The sequence below is a fragment of the Parasteatoda tepidariorum genome, chromosome 10 (assembly GCF_043381705.1).
Source record: "Parasteatoda tepidariorum isolate YZ-2023 chromosome 10, CAS_Ptep_4.0, whole genome shotgun sequence".
Classification (NCBI taxonomy): Eukaryota; Metazoa; Arthropoda; class Arachnida; order Araneae; family Theridiidae; genus Parasteatoda; species Parasteatoda tepidariorum.
Window position 1 is genome coordinate 9,576,169 of NC_092213.1, and position 20,712 is coordinate 9,596,880.

Consider the following 20,712-nt stretch of genomic DNA (forward strand, 5'->3'; position numbering starts at 1 on the left):
AACATCATGCCAAATGATATTGAATGCAGTTAGTCATTACTTAAATGGGATAAACTTCTAAAAAAGTCACCGAAAAAGGTCACGATAATGGTCAGGAAACCATCACCGAAAAAGGCAACCAATAATAATAAATATGTTAACAAATTTGGAAATTATTTCAGCTTAATTAATTGTCGGTATACATCTTTCAATTTTAAGGCGTGACTTCGTGGTGTCGAATAATACCGATTTATTGATTATTTACTTTTTTCTTATGCAGTACGCATAACGGGTACTCAACTAGTAAAAATATAAAAGCAGTCAAAACTTTACACACACCAGTCTATGCTGTATCAATTCTAAAATATATATAAAGCTCAAAATGTGGGGGGGGGGAATTGATTTTCCTAAATATTTCCTTCCATTTTTAGTGTATTTAGTTCCAAAAAAAATTCTAAATACTGTGTAACTTAACAACTCTTAATCACTCAATAAAAGCAATCAGTTAAAAAAAATTAAACATTTTGTTGTTTCCAGAATAAATACAATAAAAGCATCAAAACAGTTGCAAAAATTAACAACTCTTTATAACCTGATTAAGTATAAGAAGAGCTATTGAAGTCGTCTGTTTGTTTATGTTTTTATATGTATAATTATGTATGCTTACAAAATAATTATATATACATACTGTGGTTTTTTAATAGGTCAGAAATTTTTATGGAATATTGAAATTACTATATATTCGTCCGCTTGTAATGCACTACAGCCAGTTGCAAGCCAAAGTCGTCCCAAGCAGCTTTTCAAATACCCATATTTACTTTAAGTAAGTTCTCCACCGAGTCAAGCCATCTAATTGGTGGTTTTTCTTGTTTTCTGTTTCTCATGGTATTAGTGAAAGTGAGCCTTTTTACTGCATTTGAATTATCAGATCGAAATAGATATTCCAGCCATTGTAGTCTATTGCATCTATGACTTTAACAATATCAGATTGCTTTTACATTTCGGTAAATTTCAAATTTAATCTTTTGCTTGCGGTGCTTATCCTGATGAAGCTTGTCATTTCTGTCCACTTATTGCACCTGCCGTAAGCAAAAAAGGTAAACAAGGATCTCCACTATTATTCATAGAGGACTACACCAAATATTTTTTTAAGATTATCCAGAGGGTTGGGATAGTCTAGTTAGTTTGACGTTGGACTTCGTGAATTCAAATACCACCTGCCGAAGATTCTTGGAGTGGTGACTGGTGCACGTAAAATCTGTCATTCCACAAAGTCCTCCAAATGCGTATAGCAAATCAAACCTCTGAATTGAAGATTGATTCTTCTCTGGTTCAGGTCAAAATTACGATCTGTGGATGAATGGAGTATGAATGGGTCCTCCCTGAAAAACGGGCTGTAGCGTGTGTGTGTGTGACTAAATTCGTATTTTTAGTCATAGTTGGTACCACTCAAAAAACAAGAAACGCACCCTCTGCCTTAAAAATTTGCTTGATTGGCAAGTGACAAAAGTAACAACAGCGGCAACATTTTCCGTTCATAGGTCAATAATTAATTTTCATGTCGCATAGTCACGGCACAGTTTCCACTCCCATAAAGCAGAATAGGTCGGATTTGTGTTTTATAGATGTTAGTGTTTGTTTTTAAACTTAAAAATCGAGATTTCAGTTGGTGCTTTAGGAAAAGATAGCATTTATTTGACATGGCAAGTCTGTAGCTTATCTTGACGGTCAAATCATTGTTAGTAGTATTGATGGTTCCAAGATATTTTAATAAGTATTTCTATTATTCTAAATTCAGTTTCTGGAGCAGCAGTGACTCAGGGGAAAGAGCGTTCGCCTCCCCATGAGGTGATTCAGGTTTGAATCTCATCGGTGGCTAGTTGTTTCCGAACAGTGCTGACCACAGTGTTGTTATAAAATATCCTTAGAGTTGGATGGATCATGGGTTAGAATTTCCTTGCCGTTGAGCTAGCTGTGGAAGGTTTTCGTGGTTTTCTTCTTCTTGTAATACAAATCAGGGTTAGTTCCATCAGAAAGTTTTCTACGAAGGGAATTTTGCCCCAATGCTTGATCTAGGAGTTCCCTTGTCTTCTGGATTGTGTTCGAAGTTACAAGGTTACGGAGTTGAACATTCGTAAAACCAGAATTGGGGTCTGCTGTTCAACGTCATTTATAAATAAAATTCAGCTCATAATTAATAATTCTAATCAATTCTCTCTGTGTTGTTAGGAAATGAATTATTTAAAGCGAGATGAGATTGCTAAAATACCCGTCTTTAACAAAAAAGGGAAGAAAAAAATTATGATCAATTCTTAAAAACACAACTCGTCTAGCCGAATTATTCGTGTAATCAATCTTAAGATTTGGCGACAATAAAAAGGGAAAAAAAGAAGAAGAAATTTTCTTACACCGCCATCGCAAAAACGGACACCCGTCCTCTGAAAATAAAAATTACATTAAAAAGACTGAGAAAAAAAAATTCTCCCTGGTAAGAAAATTTAAAACTTCAACACTTATTACAAGGCGATAAGGAAGAGAAAGAGAAAAAAAAGGTTCGAAATGAAAAGAAAGAAAATGAAAAAGGAATGAATTGCTTCCACCCCCATTTTTAAAGCTTCGGTGATTAGCAGACGCGTAAAAAGCACCCAGGAATCAAGCACCGTGGAAAAATGGACCCACAGCATCCAAGAGAGGCGCAAGAGCAGGATGTGATGGAGAGGAGCGCTCCTCTCCTCTTAGGATTCCTTGTTTTTATAATCCCCCACGAGGGTGAACAGATTGTTATTCCTAGAAAAGTAATTCAATTACCATTTTGCACCGTCGTCGATCTATGAATAGTTTCCTCTATCCCCCCAGGTGATATTATGGGTCCGGGGATAAAGAGGTGGGGGTGTGGGGGTTAAGGGGGGTGGCGTGGGAGTAAAGGGAGATGTAGTTTAATTCTCCAGCCGTTCGCAAATTGCCGCATCTAATTTTATTAGGAAAAAGTAATACTTTATCCGTCCTTGCTTTCTCCCGAGGAAAAAAAGGTTTTTGCAATCTGCGAGGAAACTGAACTTCAACTATGGGAGGTTTAGTTTGATTACCAAGTATATATATATAATACACCGAGAAAAGGATAAATAATAATAGTGGTAGTCAACGAAAAAAGGAAAAAGAGAGACGAACGGGGAAAAGGAAAAAAGATTGAGTTAAAATCACGAGCCCAGGAAATCCCTTGTAATTGGAAGTCCAAATATGATGGAAAGGCTTTTGTTGCTTACTTTACTAATAGTGGAAGCAATCAAAACATGGACCATCCTTTTCCCGCCACGAAAGGTTTTGATCTTTGTGGCAAAAGGGGGTGTGAGGGGGGTTGCATACTCTCGTATCCGCCAAACTAATTCATTTCGAAGCGTGGAGCGAGGATATTTCCTAATTTTCTGGGACAAGATCGTAACCGCAATACTTTAAGCTTCAAAAGGAAAACCTTAGGTCCGCCCACCCCCTTATGGAGGGTTGGATGACTGGATTGATTATGATTTGAGGTTTCGCAGTCAAGGGTAGGGGGGAGTTGTGGGAAGCCTGATTGAATTCTGTAGATGTTCGTTATCAAGTGCACTTCCTGCTGAGCTTTTCAGTACACATGTAAACATTTAGGCAAGAGCTAAGTGGTATTATAATTCCGGTACGCACACAAAGATTTGTATTGGGAGTCTGTCTATGTTGGTCTGCCACTCCAAGATGTCAAGTCACGTAGACTAGAATTGGTTCGTCATTTGCAGACTTATCCTTAGATGCTGGATGGAAGAGAAAGATTTTTTTTCAACGAAAACAATTAAATCAGTTGATACTGTAGACAAGGCACTGATTTTTTTTATGAAATATGTCTTTTTTTTGCCATCTGTCGAAACTTGGTTATTGATTTTTCGATATAATTAACTCATTGTTTTCATATAGGTATTGTGGTGACAATTTGGGTAAAGTATAGTGGGACANTTCATGTTACAGTGAATATTTCGTTATAATTAACACATTGTTTTCATGTTACAGTGAATATTTCGTTATAATTAACACATTGTTTTCATATAGGTATGTTACTGTGTATGACCGAAATCAAGAGACTGTCGACTTTCACCAAAACAACAATCACATTGCCGCTTTGGTGAATGTTCGAAATATTTGTTACATCCGATTTGATATTAATTTGCTCGCTTATATTATTTTATTTTTTCGAAATTTTAGATATCTGCTGAGGATAGATTAGGAGAAACATCAGTGTTCGGAGTCCCGGTTAAATGTATACTGGGCAGTGGCACTAGACCTTAAAAGAAACATTAATGTAGGGCATACCGGGCAGAGGCACTGAACTTTGAAAAACATTGATATAGAGCATATCAAGCAAAAGCATACCGAGCAGTGGCACTTAACTATACTTAGTACACATTTCGGATATTAATCAAAGCGACTACGTGATTGTCAACATTCATCGGAAGTCACCAACAATTTCGGTCATTCACAGTAACAGATATATTATTTTTCTCTCATGACCGTATTTACATATTTTAAAAATTGTCTATGTGAATCGAGTGCTTTGTAAAAGTTGTTTCGTCTGCCAGTTTAAAATTTCACCTGGAAAATCTGTTGCTCAATTTTTTGTACGCATTTAAACGCTTCTGAGATTAACTACGTTCTTTTATGATGGATTAAAGTTGTGATCTCTTTAAATATAATTAAAATAAGACAAATGTCATAGAAAATCTAGTGTTCAACTAAATCATCTGTCCATTGGTTTGGCTAATGACATATATATGCACAATTGTATTTTGTTGTTGCTACCAATGTCCCTTGCCAATTAACCAGCAAGACTGTTTGGTGAAAGCAAACGAGTTTAAGGCATAGGGTATGTTTCTTGTTTTTCAGTGGGGCCAGCTATGGCCGAGAATTCGTCTTCAACTACATACACACGTCATAGCCCGTTTTAAAGAGCGGACCCTTTCATAAGTCCATTCATTCAGAGATTGTAATTTTGACCTAAACCAGAGAATCAATCGCCATTTCAGTATCCCCAGAGATATTGATTTGTTATGAGTACTAGAACTACTGTGAGAACCGACAGATCTTATATGTCTCAGTCACCATTTACTGTTCTGTGAGATTTTAGCCGGCGAGGATCGAACTCACGACCTTTTGAAATAAGCTCAACGCCCTACCAATCTGGCTATCCCGGCCAAATCTATTTATTTCATTTCTTAAATAAAATATTATTTTTAGAGTACGAAACTATATTTGTGTTTCAATGATTGTAATTTAAGCATATTTCAATGAAAATAATACCACTTGTCATAAAATTTCTGAGCTAGCTCTAAAATGGGCTAAATTCTAAATAATATTTTTGATTCGAATATACAGCTTTGAATTTGTATGTAAATATTGAACGGCGACTTCAATATTTAATTTGGTTCGTTGTTTTAACGAAAGCAAAATATCGAAAAAACTTATATGAGTCGATATTTCTAACAATGTGCAGATTTTTTATAAAGTAATTAACATTTATATATTGTTCGAATTTTACAACTTGTGGAATTTATCAGAAAAGTATTGCTTGAAAGGTTGGGTCTTTTTAAAGCGGTTTTGACAAGAGCCAGCTTTTCAAGCATTTTTATGGTTAGATATTACAAAAGCCAGATTATCTCAACAGATGTGAGTCGTCAATGAAAAAGTAAGAGTCTGTTTAGCATGTAATTTGTATTCAGTGCTAAGTTTGTTTCGTTTTATGCAAAGTTTGTAAGTATTTTTTGGTATATGGTCTTGATGTGTCTGTCAATTTTTTCGTTCTTTGCACGAGATTTGAAGTAAAATAGCTGTTTAAAAACGAAATAACTATCAAAACAGAAAAGCTGCCTTATATTCAGTTTTACATCATGAATTGGGTATTTGCACTCTAATTAGAAGAAAGTCACAGATACCCGCACTATGACGTCAACACCAACTGATTGTTTATAACAAAATGTTCATTAATATGAAATTGATTAAAATACAGCGCCCTATCGCACATGGAATTTATTGAAATATAATTCTTTCACTTCTGCCTAAGTAAAAACTTAACTTAGATTTATTATTTGTTTATGTATTTTATTGTAACGGTGATATATTTTTATTTCGTGCATCTGGCCACTTCAGTGCATAAAAAGTTAGGTTCTACATAGCTTCGAACCTGTCTTTGTGCTAAGTATGTAGCAAATGTAGTAAATATGTAGTAAATAAATTGAAATATTTGTGAAAGAATATAGAATGTACTTAAGACTTATTGCTTAAGAATTATTACGTATACTTAACAGAATTGAATCTTGAAAGACTTGACTTGCTCGAAATAGAATGATAAGAACAGTTGCTAACGTAAATAAATGCCACGTTCAAATGTCACGATCAACCAATCAAGATCGAGATACAAACACTACGTCACTTGCAGGTATCTTATTGCTTAGTTGACTGGTCAATGTCATCTCTAGTGTGATTGATATTAATAACCAAACGAAAGGAAGGTGAAAAACAACCATAAACTCTACCATTTTTGCAATTAAAAGTAGTCGGCTCCTCATATTGATTTTGATAATTACAAAAATTAAAAAAGCATTCCATAACTGCCTGTTATGAGGAAATCAGGGTTGGTCATTTCAGCCGAAACGTGGTCAGCATTGCCCACTTCCCGAATTTACTTCCCGGATTAGTTAGTACCCGTGGATCAGAAGTTAAGTAAAGTTCTGAATATCACCGGAGATCGATCCCTAGTAATTCAAAATAGTTCGGAGTCTTAACCATTCAGCTATCACAATTGAATTTTTTTTAAATCCTGAACCTTTCTGTAGCATAATGGGGAAGCATACAAGTGAAAATAAAAGTTGGCGTTCATAAAGTTATTATTAAAAAACTTGAAGACAACGGGGCAGTTCTTGAAGTGCTCGCCATCCATATCGCCCTGGTGGCAAGGAGAATCCTTGACACCAAATCGACATAACAATATTCGTAAATAGTTGTGTCCAGTGAGCAAACGGAAACAAACAACTTCAACAGGAAAAGGGACTAATTGTATCATTGACTTAATTGAGCTATATATTCCATCTCTTATCGAATTCTGCACCATTTTATAAGGTTATTCTAGTTTCTTTTTAAAAAAAAGTTAATTCAATTTAAATGAATTAAACTCACCGGTGTGTATATATGTGTGCTTCTTCATGTCGGACTTCTGGTGGAACCTCTTCCCACAGTATTGGCAGGGATAAGGTCTCGTATCAGAATGGATTAGTAGGTGTGTAGACAATGTGGAGGACCTCTTAAAAGATTTACCACACTGTTTGCACTCAAAAGTTCTCTCCGCTGTGTGGATGGCCCTATGCTGACTCAGGCTGACCTCGTGACCGAAGGTCTTATTACAGAGTTCGCAGGCAAATGGTCTCTTTCCACTGTGTGACCTCCTCGCATGCACTTCAAGTCCGTGGGGTGTGCTGAACATCTTGTCACATTTCACACACGAGTAAACATCTCCGGTAGGGGAAGCCTTTAACACGCCGTCTGGGCTTGATAAGGACGTCTTGTCCACGTGCTGTCCAAAACTGTACAGAGACAGACCAAAGCAAGACAGTCCAGTGAAGGTGGGTCGGAACAATGATGAGGGTGGAGTGTCCGCGTGTGCTGTCGACACCGCCCCCAACAGTCTTGGACTGCTTCCATCAGCAGTTGACTTGGGTGGACTTTGGGACTGTCGAAACAAGTTGACCGCTCCGTGGCAGCTTGACACCGGGACTGGCCTCACTCGTAAGTCTGTAGGCCAAGTGGTCAAACTCAGAGGCTTGAATTCTCCGATGGCCAGAGGTGTCATCGAAGATCGGACATCTTTGTCGGAATTGCAGGCTTCCCATGAAGAGGGTGCGTCTCCAGAAAGAGCAGCTATAATACGAAATAAATACATTTTGCTTGTTATTTAAAATGAATTATTACTATATATGAAGTTGTTATCTATATAAAATTATAAAATAAAATGAACACGTTTAGTAATTATTCTAATTAATTTAAAATGAATTTGCACTTATGAACGAGAATGAAATTAACACTTCAAACAAAAAAAAATTGCTAAAAATCATTTTTATAAATAGCTTTAAACATGAAAATTATAAAATTGTGACTCCTACGAAAATGGAAAATATAAATACATACAATCAAATATAAATGCATACATTAAATTTATTATTTTTCTTTCTTAAAAAAATTTAACTTTGTAAAAATGTTGCCTTTAATATGAGAATTTATTATGTTTGCAAAAGAAATCTTGTAATATGCTGAGAATATTTAGTCCAGAAAAATAAAAGCAGATGCAAAAATCACTGCAACCATTTTTAAATTTAGATTGATTGGCACTGAGTATGCACTAAGAAAACAAGTATGGTCAAAACTACCAAAATATAGTAAAATTTATCGTGTTTCTGCCTCTATAGAGGCACCAAAAGATTGGTAATTTTTACCGGAACGCTTTGGTAATGATTTTGATAAATTACCTATAAAATATGGTTTGTATGAGATAAAATTTGGTAAATGAGGTAACACTTGGTAATTTTATTATGATAAGTATGGCATAAAAATCACTTATTTGGTTAAATTCACTTTTCAGTTTCGTATTTTGGACTAAATTAGTAATAATATGAAATATAATTTTGAAACAGAATTTTTGCTAAGCCGTTGTAATATGAATGGAAAAATTACCAAATGAATGGATTAAAAGCCGTATATTTTGGTCTTATTATGTTTTTTTATTATATTTTTTTCATTACAAATGTCATTATCCAACCAGAATTTATTTTCTCCGTGAGCATACACCAAAAAAACAAACAAAAAGGNCTAAGGGGGGGGGGGGTTGTTCATTGTTCATATTTTACATAGTTTTGATTTAATAATTTTAATTTAATTGTGTTTACCCAAGTAAAAATTCTTGATGGTCCCATCAAAACATTTTGATGATTTATTTTGGTTTCAGTGCAATTCATGGTGGTCCAACATCCTTTAATGGTCACCATCTTCCAACATTTTCCATTATTCGCTCATGGTTTTTGATATGCCAACAAACTTCCATCATTCCATGAGGGAAAATTCTACTTTAATACTATGGCGGTTAACCATCACGAGAAGTTTGATTCTCATGGATCAGCAACGCATGATGGCTCAAACTATCTATTTCTCTAATGGTTTAATGGGAATTCTTGTTGTTTCTCAGGAATATACCATCAAAACAAGTTGCTATTTTTATGCTGGACCATCATAAATAAGTCCGAATTCTTACATTGGGATGATGGTTAATCATAATCATTCCAACATATTATTTCTAAGAAACTATGATGGAAATTTCTGACGCTTCAACATGAACAAGTTGCTATTCTTATGTTGGACCATGCCATCATAAATCAGCTCGAATTCCTACGTTGAGGTGATGGTTACTTATGTTGGTTACCATAAAAAATATTATGTAATTATTGATGGTTTCCATCAAGATTATGTTGGCCCATCAGTGGGAGACCATCAAAAATTTTGTCTTGGGTAAGCATGTCTTCAAAACGAAATGCAGTTATATGCGTGGTATAGGTACGAGAGGTGATTTTAACGCAGTTTTAATTTTATCTCAGATCACAGTTAACCTTTGTCCATAGAAATTCGCACAAACCTGAGAGAAATACACTACAGTGTAAATAAATTGGAAATAATTTAATATTCCTTGGTACTATTTGATCCATGAACTGCTATTTGATAAAGTACTGCTCCCTAAACCCCGTGGATCGGGGTTTAGGGAGCAGTACTTTAGATTATGTAATTTGAATGCACAATAAAGTACAAAAATTTTTGACATTTAATGAAACAGGAAATGAAAAAATAAAATTATTAAAAATATTTTTACATTTGACTTACATTTCTTCATAAAAAATTCATCAATTTCTTTTTATCAGTACCGTTAATTCCCAAGAGGAGACAAAAACAAAAATCTAAAACTAGCTTTGTTTCAAGAATTACCAAAAAGTAACTCAAAATACCATAAAAAATACTTTCAGGTTATTCTTTGATGATTGAAATTTGGTTGATTTTCAGTTTACTGATTTAATGACTTCATTTAAAATTATTAACTTTATTTAAAATTATAATTTTTGACTTATTTTTTGAAAATTTTTAAATCTTTTTCGCGTGACATTATTTGAAATCCAGAAAGCAATCCTGAATATGTAGGAAAGCCGGTTATGATATCGCAGTAGATGAGATGAAATCTACCGCAGTCTATTCATATTAATCTAGACAATTTTTCTTGTATAGTTTATTTTAAAAAGGTTATATTTCATAGTAATTTCTGCCCTGCACGTTTCTGGATTCTTTTTCATTCTTTTCTATGTGATATTCATTGAAATCTTGTACATAATCTACAATCATTCGAAAGATTCAAAAGAAAAACCTATTTTCCAAAATCTTCAAACAAATAAATAAAGCATCAGCTGCTATTTTTTTTCCATTTCCCGCTATCGTTGGCACTTCTGTCGTCTGATCTTGTGGGAAGTGGGGGTGTTTCAGAAAACCGATCATTCTGGAAAAGGTGCAAATAACCTGTTCGTTATGCTATGTCGCCCTTTTGTCATGCTTTTCAATAGAGCACTCACAAGCGCTCTTGTCAGAACATAGTCTATCTGTGGGGTTGCTGTCACTATTGAGTTGGCGACCATGCTCATAACGCCAACAAATATCGCTAGCGCCAAACCAGCAGGAATATGAAATTTATATAATTCTTAGCAGTTAAAAAAAAATTAAAACAAAAAAAATGACATAAATTTCAAAAATTCATAATCAAAATTTGGATTGTTATTTTACAATTTAATTTATCTGAGGAGAGAATTAAACTTGACTTTTCATGTACTGCATGAAATTCTAGCTCTTCATAAAGCAATAAGTAAGTAAAATATAAAATCATGACCTTTAAATTCATAACATTTAGATCTGGTACGTTTAAAACTGTGGGTATTTAAGTTTAGATTATGTCAACCTTCATCTATCAAAAGGTACCTCATGCTTTTTTTAAATTTATTTATATAAATTTTGCTAATTATATTTTTTTAAATTTTTTATAGCATTTTTGTTCATTTTCCTCCTTTTATTGGAACATTTTTCATTTTTAAGCAAATAAACTGTTTAATGTAGACCATCCATCATGTTACCGAGTTCAGATCACGTCCGGGTCACCAATGTGGGGATTTAAGTTTAGACTATGTCAACCTTCATCTATCAAAAGGTACCTTAAGATAGAATCAAGTTAACATGTCTTATATACTAGTGAATTGGTATTTAATATTTATAGTGGTAGTTACGCCACAAAACTTTATATCTTTTCACAAGGGGGCTAAGCCCCCTGTTCGCTGCCGCTCACCAACGCTGATGTTGCGCAATTGTTGCTTCTCAGCGGAAAAAAGTTTCTTTCCCACCAAAGTTGAAATTATTCACTTAACGTATATGTACTAAAAAGAAATCTGTTTGCTTGTGCCTCCACTTCCCACATCCAAATGTTATTATCTATTAGTACGAGTATTACACATATTCAGATCTAATATTGAACAGAAGTTATTAATCATTTTTTAAAATATCATTTGTGTTGTTACAACATTATATTGTTCAAACAAGTTTGATAAGTTCATAATTGTAATTTAATATTTCGCTTACCAAATGGGCAGATTTGTTAAATACTATTTTTGCTTATATTTGCATGAAGCTGATCGTTAAGTTCTAAATCATTTAACAGATCCCTTTATTTATAACAGTGTATTAATGTTATTCACACAAAAATTATAATTGTAAACCAGTTCATAAAATTAGACCACTTTTCTAAATAACTTTATCTTAAAATGTAGAGCAGAATTACTTTATAATAACAATAAAAAGAACAATAATTCTCTTTGTTTTAAACTCTTGAATTAAAAGCGTAATAATAGAAGTACAGGAATATAACTTTAAATTAGGGATACAAAAATATATTTCGAAAAACAATTTCTTTATAACTTTTATTAATTTTATGCAGATGACAATCAAAACAATATGGAAATGAATGAAGGAAAACAGTATCCTACCACGTGATTTTTCCGGCCAATAAAAATTCACCAACAACAATGAAAAACTGTGTTAGACCATTATGTTTTTATGTTATATAGAGATATAGTAACTTTTGCATTGTGTTTTTTTTTTCTTTTAAATTTTAATTCTATCATTTTTCGTTTCCAAACGTAACTACAATATTTGTCTTTATTACTGTCTATTTTCGCTGTTGGAGTGCTATCAGAATACAATTTCATAACGGATGGTGCTACGAATTACGTTTACTTATGTAAACAGTAATTATGTTTGAAAACTATTACTCATACAGAAACTTACGCTTGAAATATTATATTATTGTATTCAGTAGATTTGTAGAACTCAAGGAGGGATTCTCACGTAATTATGTAGAAAAAAACGAAATTTTTTCTGAAAAAAAAAATTCTTCTGTTTCTTTCAATCTACATTTTTATTAGGCTATTGTAGGTATATTTTAGTAAATTATTATAGGTAGGCTAGTATACCCATATTTTTACGCATTATTACTTTCCCGGTTAGTTTCAAGTATCATTTATAAAAAATAAAAATTCCTGCATTTAACATCACTACAAATAAAAAGAATTGAAAGACAGTGAGAGAAAAATAACGAATTAGTTGCCTACACTTAACCTCAAGATTTCAGATTCAAAGAAAGCTTCAATATTATTTTTAATCTCCGTCATTTGTTCGTATATTTAAAAAGTTTTCAAAAGAATCGTTCGTATACTAAGAAAACTTTCAGTATAACAAACAAAATTTTAAAATCTTACTATTCAATAATTTATTATGCTCTAGTTAAAACTAAAAACAGTTAAAACTGTTTAATATTTTTGTGTTAGTGAGTAACTAAGTGAATAAACGGTATACCAAACATAAGCTGCTGCTAACGAGACGAAATCCATTTGTAACATAAATTTGTGAACGAAATCCATGCGTAACATAAATTTGCTTACTAAATCCATTTGTAACATAAATTGTTGCTAACGAAAACAAAATGACCACGTTCAGGGTTATTAAAGAAGGGCGTTTTTTCTAGATAAAAACGTGTTTTAATTTATGAGCAATATTTTTAGCATTGTTGTGCAAGTTCCAGTATAGGTGATCAGAATTGGCCACCCATATCAGCCAATTTAACACTGTTAAGTTTTTAAGATTAAGGTTTACGCCAACAAGCCTATGATCATTCACTCCTTGAAGAATGAAATTGAGTACCATAACCGATAAAATTCATTCACATCTTTCTTGCAATCGTCGTTAAACAGCCGTCTCAACTTTGAGTTTACGACTACAAATGTTTTTAACTTCGTAGCCTTGCAATTTTAAATCCAATCCAGAATTAAGTTTTGGGAGAAATTTGCCTCCCGTGGATAACTTTTGGATGGAACCAACCCGCATTTGCGTTACACGATAAGGAAAACCATGAAAACCTCCCTCGTTTAACCTGATGGCAAGGGGACTTTAACCCATGATCCATTTACCACTGAGGATATTTTACGTCAGAACTGTGGTCGGTGCGAGCCGGATTCGTATCGGCCAGTCATCGCTGGGATTCGAACCCGGTTAACCACATTGGAATGTGAACTACTCCATTCCCTTTGCTAACACTCTATCCCTCCTTCTCTGTCGGCTTAGCCCGCTCGTCTATAATATGTAAGCAGTTACGAGGAAGTGCCTTCATTTGATAGGCTTAGTCGATGCGATAAAATTCTGGTTATTTAACCGTATTAGGTAAAAGCAGTAAAACTGTTATTCTCACAGTTAACAACTTGATTAGCATTTCACTTATCGTTTTGACTTTTTTGTTTGAATATAGTAAAAGAACAATTAAATAAATTGATATTCAAGCATTCTTTCCGATAAATTTCTGACAGTGCTTGCAATACTCTTAAATTAACTTTAAAATACAATTTCGTGTATCAAATTACAAGTAATTTCTTGCAAAAGGAAGAAAAGTAATTCTTTCTCCTTAATGTGTTACATGTGTGTGTCACATGCATTTTTCAAAAAAAAAATGATTAATAAAAAAAATTTCATAAATTATATGTTTTTATTGAAATAGTTTATTGATATGCAGTGGTAAACTGAAATAGACAGCGATATTTTATGCATACAATATCTAATTACTACCAAAATGGGAATTTACACAAAATACCAGGAAGTGAAAAGATAAAGTTGAAAACAAAATAAGGTTGAATAAATAAAGTTGAAAACAGTTTCGAGTGACCTCCTGTTCGCAAACAAAATAACTAATGATTGCAAAAATTCCAGTCTGATTTTTAAGCAAATGAGACGCAATAATTTTTTATTAAAACAGTTTTTAAGTTATGATATGAATAACGTATTTTCTCACATTTTCTAAAACTGTCTATCGACGCTATATTGCATGCATATAATTCCGAGCCATTGTATATAGAGTGATGAATGCTTCAGGCAATGTATGAAAAATAAGAATTATTATAGGCTTGAAATTGTAAAGAATGCTTGATTATCATTGGTTATTCTATAAAATGCTTGTCATATAGAATGCGTGAAATGATAAACATTTTATACTTTACCGGTTNACACGAGTTTTCATTATTATTTGATATATAATCATGTATTTTAAAAAAATGAACGTAATTATTTATCAATGCTTTTGATGCATCGGAACTTACATACTAGTGTTGCAGCATTTTTTAAAATGGTTTTTGTCAAATATTATGATTATTTATTCATGATTTTTGCTATATATTATAATTTTCTTACTTATTCTCTATTCTTTCCCTTAAACAAATAAGTTTAAGTTATTATTTTTTCTAAATGGAAAAGTCATTAGATACTTCTCCCATACATAATGTCGCCAATTTATAATTGTGACTTTCGCCAAAGGAAGCGCTCACTTTTCAAAAAGTAGCAACCCTGTAAGTGAAACCGCAGTGTATCAGTCAGTGAAGTGGGAGAATAAAGCTGTTACGTCGATGGGCGTAGTGCGTAGGCAATCATAGATCCGCGTGAAGAGAGAAGGGCGCAGTGTAGCGTAAATCATTAGTGGTGCCGGGGCGTACGGGAGAATCTCCAGCTGACGGCCACCAAATCCTTTGCGCGCAGTTTATTGGCAGAGGTCTCTAATCCCGTACGTTCGCCGCCCTAGAGAAACAGAAGCATCCCGCGAATCGCATCTCTGTCAATACCTGTAGGCGAACACCCGGATGCGCGGAATAGTGGTCTCTTGCGTCAATCTCTTTCCAGTGGAAACATGTTCCACTTTAAGGTTGTTTTGCTCTAATAAAGGAAATCACAACCTCCAACATGTTTTCTTTAATTTTCAAATTTTGTTGCAACTTTTAATTTATTGCTGTAGAATGACTTGAACCCCTGGAAAAATTATTATGCGGCTTTTATTCTTGACGGGTTACTTGATATTCGCATTTTTATTCTCGACATTGCAAATTTACAACTACAAATCAGAAAACGATTTAAAACACTCTTCATCTATAAAATCGTTTGCACATATATTGTTCTTTTAATTAGTTGCTGTAGAATAACTTAAAACCAAAAAAGGGATTATTATTATCAAGACGAAAAACGTTTAAAATTTGAAAATGAAAACGATTCTGAAAATTCTCTACTTATAGGATCGTTTGCTTTATTATTTTTTTGTTTTTCTATTTTTTTGATGAAGCTAAAATCTAAAAAATGTGTTTTTTACTCTGAATAATAAAACTAAAATTAGAAATTAAAAAAATGATTTCTTCATTTATTGAATCGTTTGCACAAATATTTATAATTTTTTTAGATTTGCTTTACAGAACAGCTTTAAACCAAAAAAAAGTACTTTTAAATCTGAACAACGATAGGTTAGGTGTAGAAATCAGAAAATTATTTAGAAAATTATTTATAATCATTTACACAAGAACAATTAAAATCCAATTTCATAGAATAATTTGGGCAAAAACAGTTTTTATTTATTCTATACAATTAAGGTTTAAGATTAGAAACAATACAATGATTTTTATAAAATTCTCTATTTTTAGAATCGTTAGCACAACCGTTATTAAGTTTCTAATTCATTGCCGTAGAATAACTTGAAACTAGATTTTTACTCCCAACAATAAAAGTTTTTAAAAGAATGTTTAGAAAACTCTCAAATTATCTAATTATTAATAAATTTTCAATAATTTGTATAAATATTAATTAGCGTTTAATTTACTTCTGTTAATTAATTGAAAACCAAAATAGGTGCTTTTTAATCGGAGCAAAGAAAGTTTAAAAATAGAAATCAAAAAACGACTTGCACAATAATTAATAAGCATTTAATCTAAGGCTGTATACTAACTTGAAAACAAAAACAAATTCTCAAGAGTTTAAAATGTAAACCTTAAAATTATTTAGAAAATCCTCCCTTTATGGAATCATTTCCATAAGTACAATTAAGTATTGAATTTACTGCTGGAAAATACCTTGAAGCCGAAAAAAAGTGTTTTTTATTCTCAAAAGAGCAAGTTAAATATGAGAAAATAAAAAAAAAATTTAGAAACTTCACTATTTATACTCTTTTCCGCGAATATTAATTGACTTATAGTACATTGCTTTAGAATAATATGAAACCAAAAGAGGGCATTGAATTCATTTTTAATCACCTATTCAGAAATTAAAAATTAGAAATCAGAAAATGATTTTAAAAATTCTCTTTTATAGAATCGTTTGTGCTATTCCATGACAGGCAGACTATCAGAAGTTAAAACCTCATGTGAGTTTTTCTTACTAACATGAACAAAATTTGTTTAATCTATAATTAATCATACAATGAATTTATCGCCACTATAACATCCTCCCATTTGATAGTAAGATATTTAGAGAATAGATGATACATACATATAAAGTATATTTTTTTACAATTATAATGATCATTTTCATGCGTGTAGTACAAACACAATCATAAAGAACTTTAAATTCATTGCGTAAAATTATTAAAAATCGAAATCAATTTATTTGTTACATTAATTTAAATTTTAACTTAAAAATTGCTTTATTCACAAACAAAAGTTTTAAGTTAGAATGCAAAAAACAATTAAAAACTCTATTAATTAACATGAATTTTATTGCGGTGGAATAACTTGAAACCTAAAAAAGTGTCTTTCTTCGGGCTTACTTCATCAATTAAAGTTTAAAATTATTAAATATATAAAGTATAGAATATATTTTTGCTTGTAATTAAGGCGTCAGAAAAAAATAATTAAAAGGGACACCAGTGTTCCATCTGCATCAAAGTGTTATTGTATAGCAAAAAAGAGTTAAAATAGTGTACTTAGCTAGCGAAAATCACTTCTTCCGTCCAACCACCATTAAGATTTGAAGGGACTTTATTTTTAAGCTATCGTAAAATGTAGAATGAAAAAAATAAGAAGAAGAAAAAAAACTGCAATTCTTTACCCAAAAACGGGATAAAATCCCCTAAAGACTGTCAGCTAAAAACATTCATGTACAAACATACTTCCTGTTTAAATTCTTTTTATAAGAAATACCAGGTGTCTTTGGTAACCATCTGGTTTGTCTTTTTAAATGTGAAAAAATTCAAATATATTTCCAAATTTAATATCGTATAATTATAATTATAAACGCATAATTTAATATCGTATAATATAATTAATATCGTATAATCTGTTAAAAATTTCTCGCAAAAAATGGTTAAATGACAATTTATTAAATGATTATTTTACCATATTTAATCAAAACAGCCAAATAACCATAATTAAAATGGTAATCAAACTGTTAAGTTTAAGAAAAACTATTTATTAACTGCTTTCATCTAATACGGTTAAGAAACCATAATTTTATCGCACCAACTAGAACCATCTAATGAAGCTACGCAGTTCTTTGCAAAGGCGTACATATCATAGCCGAGCGGGCTAATCTGTCAATTTCATGACCCGCAGAACAGGGGTTCGAGTCCTAGTGCTGACACAACAATATTGCCACTGTTCCCTTCAACACATGAAGAATTTCCAGTGTCCGGCACTCTCCGATGTCCATTACCATACGAAAAGCTGGTTTCCTATGTCAAGTTAAATAATTAATTTTTTTTACACTTTTGAAAAATGCTTGCTGTAAATGGTTAAAGAATCGTATTTTGTATTCATGGTTTTATAACCATACTTTTTGTAAAGGATTTCAATACCAGAAAGGAAAAAAATGTTCTTTACCGTAAACTTTACGGTAAATCGGATGGACAGACAGCTGCCAATTATTTCCCTATATTTTTAGAATGAAAATTTTAACAGTGCATAACTGCTGTTGCGCATGTGATGGCTTTAATTATTACCTTTCACATGGTTGTACTTTCAGATATTGGGTGTTATGGACCCTTTCTTCAGATTAGACGAAAATGTGCGTCGTGGTGAACGGTTAATTGAAAAAGGATTTTTTGTTTAGCATTAAATATGCTAATTTTGTTTAACAAAAACCATTGTGCTAATTAGAACCATGTCGTTATGTAAGGATACAAACAACAACTTGGCATGTTAGTTAAAATCAAACCTTGTCCTTGTTTGCTGTTATCGATGTCTGGCAGTTTTACAAGCCTATGAATTTCATTTGCAACGTTTTGTTTTTCGTTAAGGTGAAAAATAAAACGTTGACTATTATAATTTTCTTTAAGGAAAATGAATTTACGTATCTAAAAGAGTAAATAATGCGTTCTAAAGCAATTAAAAAATAAATAATTCAGTTTATTGCCAGTGTTGAAGAATGAAAGCGCAAGAACAAACAAATTTGTATTTTTCTATAAAAAGGAAAGTTGAAGAACAAGCAAATTCATATTTTCTTATAAAACTTAAAATTAATCTTTAAACTTATATGAAAATGATATTAAAAATGGACTTTTTCTTTAAAGGCAGTTTTATTTAACAAATTTAAGCCTAGATAAATGATCTTTTGGAATAAAGGAATTTTCATTTCTTAATATTGAGACCCACTAGTTGAGACTGAACTGATCTTAGTCTTAAATGTGAGTACTATATATTTTATTGTGAGTAATGTGAGTAATATATATTTTATTTACTTTTCATGTTGAAGTTCAACCCTTCACTCTTAAAAATATAGATTTATGTTTAGAATTAATAATATTTTCATTAAAGCATTCATTATATAATTTTTAAGAAATAAATATTTGTGTTTAGAAAGGTATTTAAAAATAATTATTAATATTAACAAAATTTGGAAACGAAGAATTTTAGCGAAGGAATTTCATAAATTTTAAATGTCTTAAATTTGAATTGTCTTATGGACAAAATTTGAATTGTCTTATGACATAAAACATTTTCACGGGATAAATTACTCACTAAAATATGAAGCTTCAAAAAAAGCAATATTCAAGATTTGAAATTTAAATATTATCGAAATTATTTAGAATTTCTTGAATTACTTTTCTTGCAAACTTCATACGTATGCCGTGAAACACTTTTACAGGGAGAATTAGTACTAAAATCTATGCCTTCAAAGGAGACACTGTAAAAGACTTGAGACTAAAATATTCTGGTTGGAATTATATCAAAAGTATTGTATTACTTTTCTTACAAGCTTCTTTCATATGCCAGGAAACGCTTTTACAGGGTGAATAAGTATTTAAATCTACGACTTCAAAGGTGACGCTTAAAGATTTGGGGCTGAACTATTCTTTACGGAATTATTTCGTTTATACTGAATAAGTTTTCTAGCATATTTTATGTACATGACGTGAAACGTTTTTACAGGGTGAATAAGTACTAAAATCTACGATGTCAAAGGAAACACTGTTAAAGAGTTGGGGCTAAAATATTCTTTTCTGAATTATTTCGAGTACATCGAAGAAGTTTCCTTGCAAGCTTTGCGCATATGCCATGAAACACTTTTACAGGGTGAATTAAGTTCTAAAATCTACGGTTTCAAAGGAAACACTACTAAGGATTTGGTACAAAAATATTTTAATTAGAATTGTTTCGAGTATATTGAATAAATTTCTTTATAAGCTTCATATGCCGTGAATCACTTTTACAGGGTGAATTAAGTACTAAAATCTACGGTTTCAAAAGAAACACTACTAAGGATTTGGTACGAAAATATTTTAATTAGAATTGTTTCGAGTATATTTAATAAATTTCTTTATAAGCTTCATATGCCGTGAATCACTTTTACAGGGTGAATTAAGTACTAAAATCCAGGGTTTTAAAAATGCGCTGCTAAATCTTTGTGGTTAAAATATTCTTGTCGGAATTATTTCGAGTATATCATAGAAGCTTCCCTGCAAGCTTCACACATATGCCATGAAACACTTTTACAGGGTGAATTAAGTTCTGAAATTTACGGCTTCAAAGGAGACACTGTAAAAGTACTTGGTACTAAAATATTTTAATTAGAATTGTGTAAGGACTACTGTGGCTTCAAAGGAGGCAGTGTTAGATATAAGAAGAAAAATATTCTTGCAGAATATGTTTGGTGCTTTCAATAGATGCTGTTATCTTTATTTATCTGCTTGAAAATTTCTAAGATTTATCTGCCGAGCTTGTATTAAAATATTTGTATTCAATATGTGCATTATCATCGACCATAAGCTTTAAAAAGGAAAAATTTCTAATAGTACAGTACACGATAAAATTC

General features: G+C 32.0%; 1 protein-coding gene across 1 annotated transcript in view; it reads right to left on the minus strand.

Moving 5' to 3' along the window:
* Positions 1 to 20,712, minus strand: part of LOC107457216 (zinc finger protein Gfi-1b-like) — a 103,551-nt gene that overhangs the window by 27,530 nt on the left and 55,309 nt on the right. Inside the window, exon 3 of the mRNA XM_043047809.2 lies at positions 7,168 to 7,905. Within this exon, the coding sequence (XP_042903743.1) occupies positions 7,168 to 7,905 (738 nt within the window). The remainder of the gene's footprint in view (positions 1 to 7,167; positions 7,906 to 20,712) is intronic.